The following is a 19,364-nucleotide window of genomic DNA, read 5'->3' as shown; positions in this document are numbered from 1 at the left end:
TCAGGCAACAATATAATTGCTAATAAAATACATTTTCCCCTTCACTGAGTAACAGGGTTGAGTTTTTTGCATAGAATTATATATATATATATATATATATATATATATATATATATATATATATATATATATATATATACACACACACATATATATATACACACACACACACACACACATATATATATATATATATATATATATATATATATATATATATATATATATATATATGTGTGTGTGTGTGTGTGTGTGTGTGTGTATCAGTTACTTTCAGTCTGTAATTTAGATAGCAGTTTTGTATTTTCAAAGTGACCATGTAATTCAGTTTGACAATGTCACTATAAAAAAAAGAATGAGAGAACTTTTTCTTCTTCTCCTGATCTTTGAGAAGTTCATATGATGCAACTTCCTGTTAACACAACTAAAATGTACCATTTTACATAACCTACACTGGATGACTCCTGGAAAATGATGTTTCAAGCATGAGATCTTAAAAGGGATTCACATATTAAAGAAAAAAATAATTGATATTATAATAAATAATAAATTGAATAATAAATATTAAATAAATAATAAATGATTTTTGAAGTATTTTAATGATTAGGTTTCATTGTAAAGTGTAGTTATAGTGGACAAAAAGTGCTGTACCTCGGCTGTATTATTGCTTTATTTGAAAAACATTTATTAAAGTTATTTTTCTGAAGTTTGCAGGTTACAAATGGTAACCCAGTTGTGGAATCACCTATTGTAGTTTATGTGAAGAAACCAGTCTTCTGTGTACTGGGAAGCATTTTTGTGTGCGTTTTATCAGGTAGAAAATAACTCTTTGTGGATAATTGGCATAATGGTGGCTAAGAAGATTTGGAATTATGTCTTTATTGTAGTTGGTCATGTCAGATATTTTCTATGCTGAAAAATGGTGACTCGTTCTGTCACTCTGTCACTCTATTGTTTTGTTTGAGAATGTATTTCTTACTTGCGCTTTTGTTTGCAGCTTTTTAGCCATGCACAATGAATAGCATTCTACAAATCCTGCCTCGATACAATTCAGTCAGTGTGCATTTGCATTTCTACTGCAATAACTGAGAAATGTTTGAACATTTGAGCATTTTTTTTCATTGGTGTTGTTATTTTCAGATCAAGAGACTGCCTTGCCCTGAATTTGTCTTGATTCCCGAAGAAGCATTATTGCAGTTTTATTCCTTCTATTGTAACTTGTATCTGCACTTAATCATCTGTCTGGATATTTCTTTACTATCATTGTCCTCATTACATTCATAGTAGCAGGTGTTGTAGGTGTTTTAGATGTAGGTTTACTGGTTTGATTAATAATTAATATACACTTATTTTCCAGATTATTAAGTAGCAGATGTGTGTCTAATAAACTACTTGTGGTTCCAAGTAGATTCTGTATATAATGAAATTAAGCAGAGTTGGTTAATTAAAGATGTCAAAGGGTGATCCAGCTTCACATGACTTCCCTTTGGGCCCGTTTTTTGGGGAGACGTGGGAGTCTCCCATCACTCATGCTAATTAAGAGGATGGCAAACTCTACTGAAAGGCTAGCTGGCAGTTTAATAAAAGTGAGTGATAGTGATGGATGAGATACACATCCTGTTTGGGTGCTGCAAATCAGACTGAGGATCCACCACATTTCTTACTTGTGAGGTGAAGACAGATGGACAGGTTGAGAGAGAAGCAGAATTAAGAGAGTGAACAAGAGATGCCATTTTCATGCAATAAGTGTTTCCAGGATTCACAATCAACCAACTTGCAGATTGGCACATAAATCAATAGCATGTGCTGTGTGAAATGAATTGATCTCAATAACAAAGATGACAAGCAGAAAAGTTTTTCTCATCATGTAGGAAGTTTTTGCCTAATTCATTAAGAGGCTGTGGATACACAGAATCTGGCAGCTTTACAAAAATATAACCTTTTCGTGCAGCTCCAACACCACCTGAATAAAATGCAGATCAATATGTGGGAGAAATATGCATCTTTAAGTGCTCCCAGAAACAGAAATGTGGATTGATTTCCAGGGCTATAGCCAAGAGAAAGATGGGTCTGGAACTTGACTGAGGATACACTGGTGGTACATACAGCTGTATTGAAGAATTAGCTTTTTTTTTTTTCTGCGAGACTTGAGCATCAGTGATAACAGAAACTAACTTGTTTAACAGATGTTCCACAGCATAAAACATAACTATAAATGATTAAAACATGTCGTTACTTAATAAAAAAAAAAGTAATCATTGACAAATTGCTGTGGTTTCATTGATTTAATTTTCCTAAAAATGTTACAGTGCTTTGCAAAAATATTAAACCCTTTTAAAATTCATCAAATGACATTACAAATGACAGTTACACTGATTGTTCCAGCCAGTATTTTTAGTGCAAACCAATATGCCCTTAAACTAAATTTTCAAAGTCATTATTTGTCCACAAAAAAAAAATTAAAAAATTAAAAAAATAAATAAAAAATAAAAAATGCTGCTTACATAAGTATTCAATCCCTTCAGACATGTACTTGGTAGAATCATATTTTGCTGCAGTAACAGCTTTAGGTCTGTTGGGATAAGTTCCTACCAGCTTTGCATGCTGTTTTCACCCATTCTTCCTGGCAGATTTACAACAGGTTCTTAAGGTTGGTTGGATATTGTTCATTGACTGCAAGTTTTAAACAGTGCCACGGATTCTCAATCTCAATTCTATTAGCATATTTTTAACTTCTTTAGAATGCTTCTTAGTTTTAATGTTCACTTTTTCACTCCTATCCATCAGACTGACAATCTCTTCAGTGACAGTTCAGAAAATGGGAGCTGGTTTAATATTTCACAATTAGAAATCAACTGTGTCCTCGTTAAGACAATATCTTTCATCTGGAGCTTCCTGAAGCTTGGGGGGAGGGAATACTTATGCAAGCACCTTGTTTTTTTCCTTAGAAATACTTACTGTTAATAAAAATATTAACAGGAGGAATATGTATATTTTTCATTTGTTATTCAGACAAATGTGATCAATTCCAGGGGTGTTTGGTTGTGGTTGGGGGTATTTTCCAATAACAGCATATCCTGTTGTATCCTTTTCCTTATATAACACACACACACGCACACACACACAAACACACACACACACACACAAATTGTATTTATGCCTATATAGGCTATTTAGCAAAATTATTACTGAATGTGTGAAAATATATGTAGCCTGATTTTAAATAAGACTGATATGTTGGTATTCAATACTAAAGACATAACTATTTACACCATAAGCTAAAATTAGAATTTGACACAGTTTAAGGCAACCTGAATTTGCAGTTATTTTTTGAAACATCATTAGCAGATCTAAATATGCGTTCTCACCTACGAGTCCATTTAATCAGCCTGAATCTGTAAAACCGATACCATTGGCAGAGTTTCACATGGTCTGGGCTAAAAACGTTCTTGTGCATGTTGTAATTATTGGTCTAAAATATGGCAGTAGGAAAAAAGTAAGCAACCCTTTGGCAAATCAAGCAAGCATGAAAACACAGACTGAGTGCAAAATTAAATAATTAAATACTTATATATACATATGTGTGTGTCAGTTTAACAAACACAACAGTTAAAACTGTCAGTCTGCCTGAAGACGTCTAAGACCTTGCTAGCTAAGTGTGATTTTCTCATGATTTGATCAAGTGCTTTGGATAGTTACATACCATAGTGAAAAGGACATAAGCCTAATCAGTTCATTTTATGATGAAATACCAGCTGTCAGAATGCTCGTGCACAGTAACATCATGATCAAAACAGAGAAGAGCGCTCGCACACACTTTAGAGATGAGAGGGGACAATGTTTTAAAATGTTTAAATAATGAAATAAAAAGACAATAATAAGACATCTATCCAAAAGAACTGAATGAATTAATGAGCAATTATTTCCTCGCTGATTTTAGCATGAACAGAGATCAGTCAAGATGATGAGGCTCGTGTTTAAATTCTGCGAGCCACTTTTAACTCAGGTGATGAGACCGAGACTGATGTGGATGATGCTGATAGTCAGAGTGAGAACTCATTTCCCACTTTAATCATTCAATAAATTTTGACAGTAATGTTTTCAATAAGTAGATTCAGTTATAAAGATTAGGTAGAGGTAGGTGAAGCTTCTTTCAGTGGACCTGGAATGAAATCTTTAAATCTCCTCTCCCTTTTCACTTTAAAAAGTTAACTGGATTTGCTATAATACTAAAATGCTATAATTTTACTTTTGGTTGAGAAACATGCGAAACAGATTTCAGTTCAGGAATTTTCAGAACTATATATGGTAGGAAATCTGACCATGTGACAGGTTTATCCAGGCTGCCACACAAATATTATTCCTAGCCCTACTAGTAAGAAAACTACTAATTAATCATACAAATACTCACATTTCTTTTAGATTAAATCTAATACTGAGTAGAGTAATATATCCAGACATCTTTGCGCTGTGAGCATGAAATCACAGGCCTTTTTATATACAAATGGCCACAAGACGATTCTGTTACCTTTATGTATGACTTTGGAATACAATCGGTGTCGTAATGATGTTTTCGGCTGAAGGGGCTGATGGTGCTATTTACTTGTGCATCAATTTGTCAAACAAAATTACATTCTGCAAAGACAGGTGGTTGGTCATTCTGCCAAATCTGCATGAGCTGCCCATAGTCTTCAACACTACTTGTATTTATAGGATGTGTCCATAAAGTTTTTGTCACGCGTATGTCTTTTTCCTGTTCTTCTGATGTTTGACCTGTTTGACCTTCTCTCTCTTTTCTCAGCGTTTCGCCACAATGAGTGCCCCGATCCTGGAGTGCCGGTCAATGGCAAGCGCTTCGGCGAGAATTTGCAGCTGGGTAGTTCTATCTCCTTCCTGTGTGAGGAGGGTTTTGTGAAGACCCATGGCTCCCAGACCATCTCCTGCATCCTCAAAGATGGCAATGTGGTGTGGGACAATGCTGTGCCACGCTGTGAAGGTCAGTGCTCTAAATGAATTAAACAGGAGTAGCCTGTCAGCCTTTGCCTATGTAATAGACTCAGTATTACGGAAATAAACTGTTAAGAAGCACTGTGTAAACTGTTAAGCTATAGTTTTTGCCTTTTACATAAGCATTATTCAAATCATTGTTATGAAAAAGCTTCTAATCCTTATGAAAAAAATCTGAATATATTTCAACCTCTCTAAGCTAAAAAACAATTTTATATAACCAAGTCATAAATTATAAGTCCCATACTGACCACTGGTGATTATTTTTATTTTTGTGTATTGATGATACATTTTATTCCTCCTCTTATTTCACAAATAATTTCTCTAAAAATGACATTTTTTATCCTGATATTAAAACAGAGTCCTGATACACCCTAGTACACCCTGAAATTAAAAAATCTCTCATGAGGCATATTTTTCCATAAAGTATAGTAAGACACTCACACATAAACAATATTCTCACTTGCTACCGCGATGTCAGTTCACCAGGAATATCTGGGGGAAAAAAATGTCTTCCAGATGTGCATATGGGGATGAGATATATGCTGGGTAAATCCACCTCTGAACTCACTTAACTTTTATTCAAGAAGCTCCGTCTGCTGCAGAGGTGCTGAGAATTTGAGTTAGGGAAAAAAAAGTCCTGTTTGGCATATTTTACACAACTCAGCCATGGGTTGTTTGCATGCTTTTGTTTTATGTGATGAAAAGTGTGTAGATAGTAAAATACATGTCTACTCATCAAATGAAATCCACCAATGTGGTGACTGTATATTATTTGAGGCCAGGAATGGTGCAGTGTCATAGATGCCCTTCAGTGTGATCTGATGAAATTATCCAGCTGAAAGGCACCAAGAGCCGATTCTTTCCAGTCTCATACTCTCTTTGATGCAAATTTTCTATTATATAGTAATATAACTTTTTTCTGCAGTCATTATGTCAGTGGACTTACATCATCACTACCTTTATAGCGCCGCTGCTTCTCTGCTCTATAAGAGAGAGAGGCATTTTTCCCCCTGTGAAACTAGTATCGTCAGGCTAATTAACTGAAGTTAGTTTGTCAGTACGGACCATTTATATAAGGGATAAACAATTAGAGCTTTGCTGTTATGGAAAAATAATAACAATGGGGTGGTGTGTCAGAGGAGATGTTAGGCTTATTTCATGAGCCTGCTAAGTCTAATCATATGTTATGAAAAGGACAAGCTTTACACATGAAGTGGGCAATGTGTAAAAAAAAAAGGAAATAGTGTAGTGGTAGAGGTTAGCGTGGTTAGATTGCATTGGTGCAGAATCTGAAATACAGAATTTCAAGTGAAAGTTTGATATGTTGCTATGCACCATATGCTTGTGCCAGAACATTGATATTCAATGTATAGAAGATGCTGCAAATAAGTTGCAGGTGATTTTTTTTTTCCTGTGAGACTGGGTTGGAATTGCTGAAGGTTAATTAAGGTTGTTCTACAAAGCAGCAGCTTGATTTCTGTTTGTCCATTTTGTAGCTCCATGTGGTGGAGATTTGAAAGCCCCCACCGGCATCATCCTGTCCCCCGGCTGGCCTGAGCTCTATAAAGAGGCTCTCAACTGCGAGTGGATCATCGAGGCTCCACCTGGATACCCAATTAAGATCATCTTTGACAAGTAAGATTCAGATGAGTTTTGCTGATGTTATAATAATGCATTTTTTTAATGATTTGAAACACTGTAATTGTATGAATGCTACAATATGCAGTATATATTTTGCAAGTGACAACATCTTCCACAGTCAACTGCAGAAAAAAAAGGAGCATTTCAAAAGCTGTGCACAAATCCTCTGTGCCGTGGAACAACTTTTACTCAAAGCTCCCATTAGCATGATTGACAGCTCTCCATGTAAAATGAATACAACAAAAACGGTTGTTCTTTGATTTTATGTAGCATCAATAAAACATGGCGTTCTGCTCCATTTGGCTGGCTTCTTTCTGAAATAGCAAATTTTATTCATTACACTGATTAGTGCACGAGCAAGTGTACTGGCAGGCTGGGCTAACGAAAGACACAACTACAGCAAACAGATTGATATAGTCATACAAACTAATTCTCTCGCCTTGTAAATGGTATACTCCCAGTGGAGTGAAGCACGTTTTCAATATGCCGGGGTGAGGACTATTGCAGCCTTAGGCTCCCTCATGAGCACAAATGAATATCCGCATGCACGTATGTGCCTCTGTTGATTATTTATTCATCTGACACCAGGATCCTCAGGCTTAGATCTGAAGCTGCTCTGCCTGCATGTGAATGTGGCGATCAGCAGGGCTTCAGCAGAATCACACATGCTCAGTGTGTTCCATGTCTGAGCATCACTAGCTCATAGTTTTAATAGTGCTTTACATGTTATATAGCTGTAAATTTATATTAGTTACATAAACATAAAAAATTAAAAGCTTGAAAATAAAATTCCTATCACGGCTGCTATTTTTCTATCATACTCTCTAATATTTTCATGTCTACAGGTTTCGTACAGAGGTTAACTATGACGTACTGGAGGTGCGGGATGGGCGCTATCCCTCCTCACCCCTGATTGGTAGTTACCAAGGTACCCAAGTGCCACAGTTTCTCATTAGCACCTCCAACTTCCTGTACCTGCTGTTCTCGACAGACAAGAGCCATTCAGACATCGGCTTCCGGATCCGATATGAGAGTAAGAACTTATTAAACTACACTAAAAAAAATGCTTATTGAATGTAACACAATTTGTTTTTGTAAACTGAGCCCTGCAACCTCACCGGAAAAAAATACAACATGAACTGATCACACTCACCCTACATAATTCATAAATCTAGTCATTAGAAACTTGTTTAAATGAAATGTAGGATTAGCAATGAAATCATGTTTTTATATAAACTACACATAATGTTCCTTTCTAACCGACTGACCACATATTCTCTTTTTCATGTGCACTGTCCCTGTACTGTAATATGGATGGCTCAAAATTTTCTCTGTCTTAACAGTAATAAGACTGAAGTTATGCTCATTGGCTCTTCTCACCAGCTTCGTAAAGTTGGATCTTTAAATTTAATCGTGGATGGCTCTGCATTGGAGTTTCAAACGAAATGAAAAAACCTAGGAGTTATATTTAATGGAAGTTTGTCTATGGATCCACATGTGCAGAATACTGTTAAAACATCCTTCTTTCATCTCAGAAATATTGCAAGATTGCACCCTATTTTATCTTTCTTTGTGGCTGAAAAGCTGATCAACACATTTGTCTATCTCACATTGATTATTGCAATGCACTCCTTGCTGGAGTCTCTAAGAGTAAAAACTCTTGGAGTAAAATTGGTGCAAAATTCAGCAGCTGGAATCCTGACTAGGTCCAGGACAAGCGAGCGCATCACTCGTATTTTGGAGTCCTTGCACTGGCTCCCTGTCAGGTTTCGTGTAGATTTTAAAATACTTATGCTTACATACAAGGCTTTGCATGGTTTGGCTCCCCAGTATTTGGCTGAGCTTTTAACCCATTACACCTCAAAACGTGATCTCCGCTCCTCCAATCCTGGTCTCTTAATTGTCCCTCAGACTCGTTTGCGTAGTATGTGTGATAGGGCCTTTTCTTCTTATACTTCTTCTTATGCTCCTTAACACTCACTACCATCTGATCTTAGAGAAGCACAGTCTTTTAGTGTATTTAAATCTTCTCTTGAAACTTATTTCTTTAGGATTGCTTTTACATGATTACTTTGTTTTGTTTTTCGTTTTTGTTATTTAATTATTATTTTTACTATTATTATTATTGTTAATAATTGAATTGTATTTTATTATTAACTGTTTTATGATACATGTCTATATAGTCTTATGTAAAGTGCCTTGATTATTATTATTATTATTATTATTATTATTACTGCTGTTATAGAAGATTGTCAGAATTGAGCACTGAGTATGACTAGCTTGAATCTGTTGAAACATGATTCAGTCAATTTTCCCACAAAATATTCATTTTTTTTGTTTTACCCATGCTTTTGGGTAACATTCGATATCTTAATTGTAACACATAGCATCAAGTTTTCAGTGCCCTTTAATTATTTTTATGATCACTACTTGCTGTATTATATATAGTCTTCAATCAAAGGCAGCAATTCTAAAATAATAGCACCCTGATTATTTTTTTAAGACTATTCTAGTGATCAGAAAATGCTTATGTCTGCACTCACATGCGAATGCTGAATCTGAATGCTCACACTTCATACATGAATACTCACAAAGCTGCAGTGTTGTTTGGAGCTAAAATCATAAGCTGGCATTTTGTGTATGACTCATGTGGTTTAACCTATTGTTGTTGTCATTGTCGCTCCATAAATCTCAGCTTGAGTGCAATTATTGAGAATCGCTGAGTTGATCATATTATACAGACAAGTTGTGTTCGCTGGAGAGTTATGTGGTTATATGAGGACAGCATCTCTGGAAAGGAAGAGACAGCCGATTTATATATATTGTGCAATCCACATCTCGCATATCTGAGTGTGATGTGATTGTCTAACAGTTGTATTCATTAGGCTTTTTATCAGGAAGCAATCTGCATGTCAGCTGCTTGTCTTTTGACCATTTCAATAATGTTGCTTGTGAAATCTCTCCTATAGCCTTGCAGCTGCAGTCTGACCACTGTGTTGATCCTGGGATTCCAGTCAACGGTCAACGCCATGGCAATGATTTCTATGTGGGCGCACTTGTGACCTTTAGCTGCGATGCAGGATACACCCTCAGTGACCCTGAGCCTCTAGAATGCGAGCCCAACTTCCAGTGGAATCGTCCCCTTCCCAGCTGTGACGGTAGAATCTGGTTTCAGTCATATAAAATAGCTACACGTACAAGAAAAGGACACATTAAAGACAGGTCATTTATTTCAGCAGCATCATTCCTTTCATTCTAGAAAGATTGGAGCTACCCTTTCCGTCTCTTTTGCTCTTATACCACCGTAAATGCTTTAAGGCCATTATTGATTTTTCCCTTTGGGTAATGATAGGAATAATTTGCCTTCATATGGTTATGTCCTTTAGAAGGGCAAGTCTTGTAAACTTGGTTTTAGTGCATTGTGAAAGCTGAGAGAGGTGCTGTATTTTAAAAGATACTCCCGTTCTCCCCAGCACTCTGCGGCGGGTTTATTCAGGGAAACTCTGGCACTATTCTGTCACCTGGCTTTCCAGACTTCTACCCCCACAACCTCAATTGTACCTGGATGATCGAGACCTCACATGGCAAAGGTAAACATGCTTTCAGCTTCTAAATTCTCCAATAAAAGGGTGTAATTGATACTTATTATACTACCTTTATATCTTATTGTCTTCCTTTTTTCACCAGGTGTCCAGTTCACCTTCCACACCTTTCATCTGGAGAGCCCTCATGACTATCTCCTGGTGACAGAGAATGGTAGCTTTTCTCAGCCACTTTGGAGGCTGACCGGCTCCATCCTGCCTCCTCCTCTCAGTGCCGGTCTGTTCGGGAACTACACTGCTCAGATCCGCTTCCTCTCTGACTTTTCTGTGTCTTACGAGGGCTTCAACATCACTTTCTCAGGTATTGAGGTCTCAGTAGCTCTTATTTATGTAATCTGCCTAATAGCTCTCTTTTTAGTAAACTAGAATAGATGTACTTCTGTCCCTTTTCTGGGATTCAAAATATCTAGTAGAGCAATACTGCAGAACAAAATAGGTATTTTTTTTCTCTGAACTGAACTGCCTGTTGCCCAGAGATGGACTGGCATCCCATCCAAGGTGTATTCCTACCTCACTCCCAGCATTCCCGGGATAGACTCGATCCTATCCAGGATAAAGTGCTTACTGAAAATGAGTGAGTGAATGAACCGCCTGTCCTTTTCTATTATTTCAGAGTATGATCTAGAGCCATGTGAGGACCCTGGTGTGCCTCCCTTCAGTACTCGTAAGGGGCTGCAGTTTGGCGTAGGTGATGCGCTCTTCTTCTCCTGCTTTCCTGGATATCGGTTGGAGGGGCCGGCGAAGGTGGTGTGTTTAGGGGGGCGGCGGCGGGTCTGGAGTTCCCCTCTCCCAAGGTGTGTTGGTAGGTGGTCACATGCTTTTTATTTTGCTTTATTCACTAATTAAACTGCATGCTTTCTGGCACTTTCCCTCAAACAGAAGCAATAGATTACTGAGTAAAGATGTGTAATGTTTATTTATTGTATTTCCAGATATGTTCACACACATACCAACCCACAAACCTGTAGTTTCTGTCAAAGCAGTAACATCATATCAGATGCACACAGAGATAGCGGTTTATTCTAAGCAAGTGCAGGGTGATAAAATGATAAAAACTGCTTAATTTGATCTAAAATACAAAAAATGGAAACCTATTTGTGAATTAATTTGTGTAAGCCAGATTTTCCATAAATATTCATTTGCAGAATGTCCGGTAGTGTTAAAACTAGGAAGTAATTGGTTTATATTATGGTTTTGACATTTTAGTAGAGGCATGCAAATGCAATATCTATATTTTTTTCTTGGCAATATATATGGTTGATGGTTTTTGTTTATTTGTTTGTATTGCTTGTGAAACTAGGTCAAGTAATGTCAAAATAATTGAGAGTTTGATTAATTAGTCATTCTGTCCCCTTGTGAGTCATTATTTTAGACTTTATCTAACCACGCCAATGGAAAAGGTTAATCAGAATATTTCATTATGTACCAGTTGGTGTAATAAGACCAAAATGTACCATCAACTAAAATCACTACGTACTATAATTTAAATATTCAAATAAAGCAGTCCGAGTGCTATCGGTTTCCGGTCTCCTTCTCCAGCATGAATTTTCTGCATGCATGTTTGTGCTGTACTAGTTCAGATCATGTCCCATTCAAGGATCATGTATCATTTGACCTCTCCTGTGTTCAGCTGAATGCGGTTCCTCTGTTACTGGGAAACAAGGCGTCCTCCTGTCTCCAAACTACCCTGGCTACTATGGCAACAATCACGAGTGCATCTACTCCATCCAGACCCAGCCTGGCAAAGGCATTCAGCTTCGGGCTCGAGACTTCCGCCTGGAGGACGACGACATGCTAATGGTGTGTAGGGTGTGTGTGTGTGTGTGTGTGTGTGTGTGGTGTGTGTGTGTGTGTAGGGGATTTGTGTGTAGGGGATTTGTGTGTGGGTGGGTGGGTGTGGATGTGAATGTGTCATTGAATTGGGGTTCTGTACAGATTGGATGCGATTTATCATGAAACATTCCAAATTTTTAAATGACTAAGTCTGTATGAGCGCCACATACAGTGCAAAAGTTTGCACCCCCCGTGTTTTTGAAAGGAACAAGGAAAATGTCCATTTATTTTACACCTTGTCTAGAAAACAGTAGAATTTAGAAAAGAAATGTGGGTCTATAACGTAACAAGACAAAATAAGGCAAAAATCAAGGATTTGCCATTATCCATAGGATACTTTTTTAAACTTTTTATATTGTACAGTATAATATTTGATCATGTATTTCACTTGCTATAAATTAAATTAATTTAAATTTTTGTTTTGTTTCTTTCATACCGTCCTAAGACTTTGCTCTTGACTGTATGTCTGTGTTCCAGGTGTATGACGGCAGCAGTAACCGTGCTCGTTTGCTCGGTGTCTTCATGGGCACAGAGCTAATGGAGCTGACGCTGAACAGTACGTCCAGCACTATGTGGCTGGAGTTTATCAGTAACAGTGAGAACACCAGCAAAGGCTTCGAGCTGCACTTCACCAGTGAGTGGCAGTGGATGTGCTCTGAATAATTATTATGCAACACCAGACACATTTCATCATATCAGCTATGATGAAATGTTAAATGTTATATATGAACTATTGCGCTGTTTTGTGAGCATCACATGCTGCATTGGTTAAAATTAATACATAAACATTAACCGTAAACTTTAGAATTAATAACTGATAAGTAACCAATATAACGTATATGAATTAGTGCATTGATTAATATGTTTGTGTTGGTTAATTGATAACAGTCTTAAGTGATGCGGAATGGTGAGTGCTATAAATACGGTGAGGGTTAGGATTAGGATTAGTTAAATTGTTTTTAGTAGAATGCTATAATTTAATTTGTGTTAATGTTGTGGACTTATTTTATTATCCGTGAATGAAATAAATATTGCCTAAAGCAGTTGTGTGTAGTTGCCATTTAGACATCTGTTTAAACTGAGTTAGTGCATCTGTTAAATTACTTTAAATCATATATTATAATCAGTGTAGTATTATTCTCTTATACCACAGAACTATTGAATGCTCGAATCTGATTGGTCAGAAGGTGTTGATTAATTTTCTGTAACACCAGCTCTGTCTGAAAGGCAAATCACAGGATTATGTGATTAGTTTAACACATTATCGTTTCTATAGTATCAGCTTGCACATGGGCTCACTCCATTTTCAGTGCTTTGTAACAATCCAAGGTAAAGCTGTTATGTCATGGAAACCTTAGCGTAAAACATTACCATGCAACGTTACATGTTTCTCTGGCCTTTGAACTGATTTCCTGTCTGAAATGGAAGTGCTGAAAACATCTCTATTCAAGTAGACAAAGCTTCTACAGTTTGAAACAGATGCACACAAGTTCTCATGAACCTGCTCTGTTAATTATTACAGTAGCATCATATAAACTGTACTCTTTCAAGCTCGCTCTGTAGCAACTTCAGGCCAGCATGAATAATACAAGGCTCACTAGCAGCAGCACACATATTAACTCATGCATGAGTGAGATCCGCTGTGAGTTTTGTTGTGAATACATCTTTTTCAGTTCTCCCTCATTTCCTGTAACAGGTTTTAATCTTACCACATAATGGCAGAGGCCATGTTTCAGGTAGGAGAATAACCGAATCTCTATTTCACTCTTATTTTCTCTCTCTCTCTTAGGTTTTGATCTGGTGAAGTGTGAGGATCCTGGCATGCCTCAGTTTGGCTATAAGCTCGAGGATAAGGGTCACTTTGCAGGAAGCACAGTGTCATATAGCTGTGATCCTGGTTATACCTTAAAGGGTAATGAGGTACTGACATGTCTCAGAGGGGAGAGAAGAGCCTGGGACAGCCCTTTACCACAGTGTATAGGTAAGCTCTGTGTATACTGTAGACATCACTGACTATATATGTAGCCTTTATGTTTGCTGACCAATCCAACATGACTCTCTACATTTGTTCCCAGCAGGGTGATTCAATCAGATGCAGGGATTATAAAACATTTCTGGGAAGTAGGGCAATAATGAAATGAAATGGAAAATCTGGAGGAAATATGATGTGAATTCGCTATGAACTGGGTCAGACTGTCCGAGTTTCTCTGTCACAGACAAAATTTCCATCTTGAGCAGATGTTCGGCGGTCATGAGTTTTATCTGCTGTCTTTTGATAACGAAATGGGACAGGATGAATCATAAGTGAATGACGTCTTGTATGTTCTGTGACATGTCAGCAATGTTCCAGCAAAGCTACATTCTTAGAAAATAGGGTACTAAGCTGTGCCTTTCTGTGTCACTGTATATTTTACCTGGTAAGGTGCATGTATCATACCTTCAAGTACTCTAAAAGCTAAAGGTGCAAGCATGGTACTTAAGGTCCAATTATATACCTTATATCAATTTTACATTCATGCTACCATGTAATTGACATACACTAAAGGTAAAAAATGTGCACCCTTGAGGATACCACTTCAGTAATAAGGAAATATATATTTAGATCATTTGGCTGACACTTTGATCCAAAGTGACTCACAACTGGGAAAGAATACAACTGAACAGAAGAGAACTGAGCAGAATTCATGAATTTATGGTCAGTAGCCCAATGCCTTAACCACTAAGCCACCACTTCCCTAGTTTAGTACCCTTCTTTCTTAGAATGTGAAAATTTAGTTGTGTAGACTGACATATTGGAGTTCTTACCTTGATAGCTGTGGGCACTGCCACTATAGTGGAAATCAAGCCATGATTACTCTGTGCTGTTCCACAGAGCCATGAATAGTCAGTCTTCCTTGCTGACCGACTGATATGATTGACTGACTGACAAATCCCCCATTGTTTAAATGCACAGTTGAGTTTCAGGGAACGTCATGTTCCTTACAGACAGCACCATTTCTTGACACTGAATATTAAAAATATCCATCTTTAACTATGCCTGCAACAGCAGCGACACAGCAGTAATGTGCTCCCAGAAAAATGACAACATAATTATATATAGAGAGCTATATATTATATTTCTATTATATATATTATATTATATTTTTGTTATATTATATTATATTATATTATATATAATAGAAATATATTATAATATATTTATATTATATTATAATATATATATATATATATAGATAGATAGATAGAGAGAGAGAGAGAGAGAGAGAGAGAGACAGATGGAGAGAGAGAGAGAGATCAAATCCAATACAGAATTTTCTCCAATGTTAGCTAGCCAGCTAGTGATGGAAAAAATAATGCTTGTTGTTAGCGCTAACACTGTTGTGGGTTGTTGGTGATTCAGATAAACAATCAAATCTATGGCCAATGCTGAGCATCAGTTGAGGGTCCAGTAATACAGCTGAGTAATTCATTTTAATTACTGTATAATTACTGTATAAGAGGAATAACTGAATAATACGTTGAGAGTTTAAAGGGTTTGAACCTTCCAGGCAACAGCTCATAATCATAACCACTGTGCTAGCACTTTCATTGTATATAGGGTCTCTAGCACCTAGTAATCAGAATCCAAATCAGTTTTATTTGCCAATTATGCATTTTGATCTATGCAAAGAATCTGACTCTGGCTTCTGGTAATAGTGCACATAGTATCAGGAGAACTGAAACTGTGTCAACTTGTTGCAGGTAATGTTTTAAATTTTTTCTCACCTGAAAAAAATTATGTTGCAACATATACATATTTTTTCTCAGTTGTGGAAAAAATACCTGCAACAAACAACCACATTTGTTTTCAGGGTTCATTTATTTCAGTGAAGATTCAGAATGATTTCTCATTCATTCTGTGAGGTAAACATTTAGTTAACTGATGAAATGAACATTGAATTTTCTATTCAGTTGCTTACAAGTATGGTAGCTAGCTATGTAGTAAAGATAATGCTAGCTTTACTTTCATCTTACTATCTTTTTCTAATGATCAGCCCATAGGTCTATGGTTTTGGTAGTTAATGAATAACATGAACACATGTAATCCCCACAGTTTGGTTTCATGGTAAATTGAGCTTGCTTGGTCTTGCTACCAATCAGACGGAGGGTGCACTACAGCTTCAACTCTTGCAGTCTGACTCAAACTGTCATGAAATTTTTATCATGGTCTCCACTATGACCACCGTAAAAGACTGTATCCTTTGTGACCCAAGTTTTAGTGCATTCTGAATGCCTCATAAAAAATGAAACAGGCCGACTTTAAACATTAAGTGCCTCAGTATTTCTGTTTACTTACATCAACTGGCCAAGTTTTTTCATATGGCTTCCCAAACTTTTAAATCTGCCTTGTGTCCTGCTCTGATGCTTGCTAGGAAATTGCTCTGTAAATATCAAGCTCTTTTTTTGACACTCATATAACACAACTTGTGTGTATTTGTTTGCTTGTGGAAGCCTGTGTATGAGTTTTCTGTTTGTTCACGAAGGCTCATCTCTTGAGTAAGAAATAAACGCTATCTTACTGTAATCCTACACACAGGAGCTAAAGGCAGTCGGGCATAACTGCACATTCTGTTTACTAGGACACTGGGGTTTATGTCTGCAATCTAAAACAGGGATCACGAACATGGCCATCATTGTTAAATCCATAATTGTAAGTCAAGTGGACAGTTTAAAACCAGATAGACTGGAGAAGCAGAAAGCCCAAGAGATTCATGGGTGAAAACTGTAATGCAAATACATGCAAGACTTCACAAAGCTGGTCAGCAAATAGAGGTAGGGGTATATAGAATTCACACAATAATAAGACTATTCACGAGGAACATGTATGAAAACTGAACATTGGAAAGGTTTGGGAATCCAGGAAGCAAAAAAGGAGGATTCTATGAAACTTGTAAGCACACTGCAATGCAGTTGAATTTTGTATTGTTATATAACAATACACTGGTTGAGCTCTTGGAAATGTCATGATATGGTATACGGTATATAAAGAAAAGAGGTATTGCTGCAAAATCCTTTCTTTCTTTCTTTCTTTCTTTCTTTCTTTTAGGAGATTTATTTTATAGAGGGTATAATGTATGAGGAGAGAAAGAAAGGGAAAGAGAGAGAGTAGTGTGGTTTCATGACTTGCGGAGCAGGTCATCTCTGGAGTTGAAGAAGATGGGTTTGTTTCATAGTGATTTATCACCTCACCATCTACACTAGGGGAACATTCATCTGAAAATAAAAGTTCAGAAAGCTGAGAGAGGGAAAAAGGAAAAAACAGTATATTATATGAGAGTGATATTTCGATGATGCAGGTTTTTGAGTTTGCTCTACCATTTTCTGCTTCCTTAATCCCGTGATGTAATCAAAGGTAAAGGAAGATTATTGTTGTTTTCTGAATTAATTAGCTTGTAAAATAAAATGTGACATTTAGGACATATACTAGACTATATTCATGGCATTAGAAGACAGATATCAAAGGTCAGTCATGCTTTGTTGTGTGGACCAAGGTGATTAAAAACCTGCTGCTTATAAGCAGAAACTTGTCATTGCCAAAGATCTAGAGTGCCAGATCAATTAAATCCCGTCTGCAAAAAACAAATGTGTCAGAGCTTTACTGCCAGTTAAAATCAACCTGACAGATTAATGTTAAAGACTGCCCTCTGTTCATCCCAGGACACGTATTTACAACAAGCTCATACAGAAACATCCTTTCAACAAATGCACTACTGTTTGACTTTATTTTTCTACAACTATATAGTGTAATGATTCATAATTTTTGAGGCTGGTTCCCCTCAACGTTTCTTTCTCATGTCGTCTCAAGGATTTTTTTCCCTTGCCACTGTCACCTCTGGCTTGCTCATTATGGATCTAGATCTATGTGCCAGTTTCTATGAAAGTGCTTTGTGACAATATCTGTTGTTGAATGCACTATATAAATGAAATCAAGTTGAATTTTGGATGACGCATTGTCACTTCACAGCTCCAGGTTCCCCGGTTTGAGCTTGAGCTCAAATCCCTTGTCCCCATGGGTTTTCTCTGTGTGCTCTGGTTTTCTCCCAGAAACATGTCAGTAGATGGATTGGCAATGCTAAATTTCCCCTAGGTGTAAATGAGTGTGTGAATGAGTGTGTACATGGTGCCCTGTGTATTCCCACCTCATACACAGTGTTCCTGGGATAGTCTCCAGATCGACCATGACCCTGACCAAGATAAAGTGGATACTGAAGGTGAATGAATTAAATGAATTCAATGGAACATTTGGTTGATGTAAAGAGTGTTTTTTTAGCTGATTAAACTCTTGCGCACAATATGTGGAAGATATGACATTTCAAACTGTAGCTATTAGCAGTGAACCTTGAATTTTCTCAAGAGGCAATAAATTAATATTATTTAGCCAAGAATGCAAATTACGCATTATAGCAAATGTATAATTGAAAATCAACCAAAGATAAATGCTGTTTTTAGAATTATGATTGATAAATGCTTTGCATGGTGTAATACACAGAAATAACAAATTGAAAGCTTTTTTATGTACAATTATATACACTTTAGGTAGTCTGAATCATAGTTATTATACCAGGTTAAACAGAATTGTAATTTATGGAATACCATATGGACAAACAAAATGAAACATAATCAGACATGGAAAACATCCCTTTTGCAGGAGACCAGCTTGGCATTCAGGCTCAGAGCTCCTAAACATTACATTTTCTTTTATCTCCTCATCATTACTCATCATAAAATACACTAAAAATAAACCCAAACAACATGAAAATGCACTGAAATAGCAAAAATGGTAAATGATCCATTTAATTCACAGCCATAGGAACTGGTCAGGGATGTTACAGGGCATGGACTTCCCATAATGCACATCTGCAAAACCTTTTGGTGACACTCCACTGGTTTCTGGGCTGTGCCAGTGATAATAACAGTTCATAGCAGTTTATGCACATCATAACTATCACTTTGATATTTGATTCTTCCTGATTACAGCAGATTATAATGGAAATACATATTAGACCTTTGAATCTTCAGTTTCTTTTGTTTATCTTTCTTCATATTATCACTGCAGATCACATCACAAGATCTGTCTTCTCAGTTATTCTTGGAGTATTCTCTATACTCAGTATAACCATAAAAGAATTGAAGAATTATAACCATAACAGAATTGAAGAATTAAACACAAACCTGTATGTCTGATATGTGTGATCTTTTTGTATGTATATGTATAATTTGATTTTGCGGGTCTGTCAA

At 36.7% G+C, this 19,364-nt stretch overlaps 1 protein-coding gene across 1 annotated transcript in view; it reads left to right on the top strand.

Moving 5' to 3' along the window:
• Window positions 1-19,364, top strand: part of csmd2 (CUB and Sushi multiple domains 2) — a 309,743-nt gene that overhangs the window by 185,008 nt on the left and 105,371 nt on the right. The window contains exons 15-24 of the mRNA XM_053228691.1: window positions 4,802-4,996; window positions 6,507-6,645; window positions 7,497-7,684; window positions 9,621-9,809; window positions 10,125-10,241; window positions 10,339-10,554; window positions 10,867-11,055; window positions 11,884-12,053; window positions 12,564-12,720; window positions 13,876-14,067. Of these exons, the coding sequence (XP_053084666.1) occupies window positions 4,802-4,996; window positions 6,507-6,645; window positions 7,497-7,684; window positions 9,621-9,809; window positions 10,125-10,241; window positions 10,339-10,554; window positions 10,867-11,055; window positions 11,884-12,053; window positions 12,564-12,720; window positions 13,876-14,067 (1,752 nt within the window). The remainder of the gene's footprint in view (window positions 1-4,801; window positions 4,997-6,506; window positions 6,646-7,496; window positions 7,685-9,620; window positions 9,810-10,124; window positions 10,242-10,338; window positions 10,555-10,866; window positions 11,056-11,883; window positions 12,054-12,563; window positions 12,721-13,875; window positions 14,068-19,364) is intronic.

Source organism: Pangasianodon hypophthalmus, chromosome 23 (assembly GCF_027358585.1).
Source record: "Pangasianodon hypophthalmus isolate fPanHyp1 chromosome 23, fPanHyp1.pri, whole genome shotgun sequence".
Lineage (NCBI taxonomy): Eukaryota > Metazoa > Chordata > Actinopteri > Siluriformes > Pangasiidae > Pangasianodon > Pangasianodon hypophthalmus.
The sequence above is the reverse complement of the archived record's forward strand: the minus strand, read 5'-3'. Positions and strand labels throughout refer to the sequence as shown.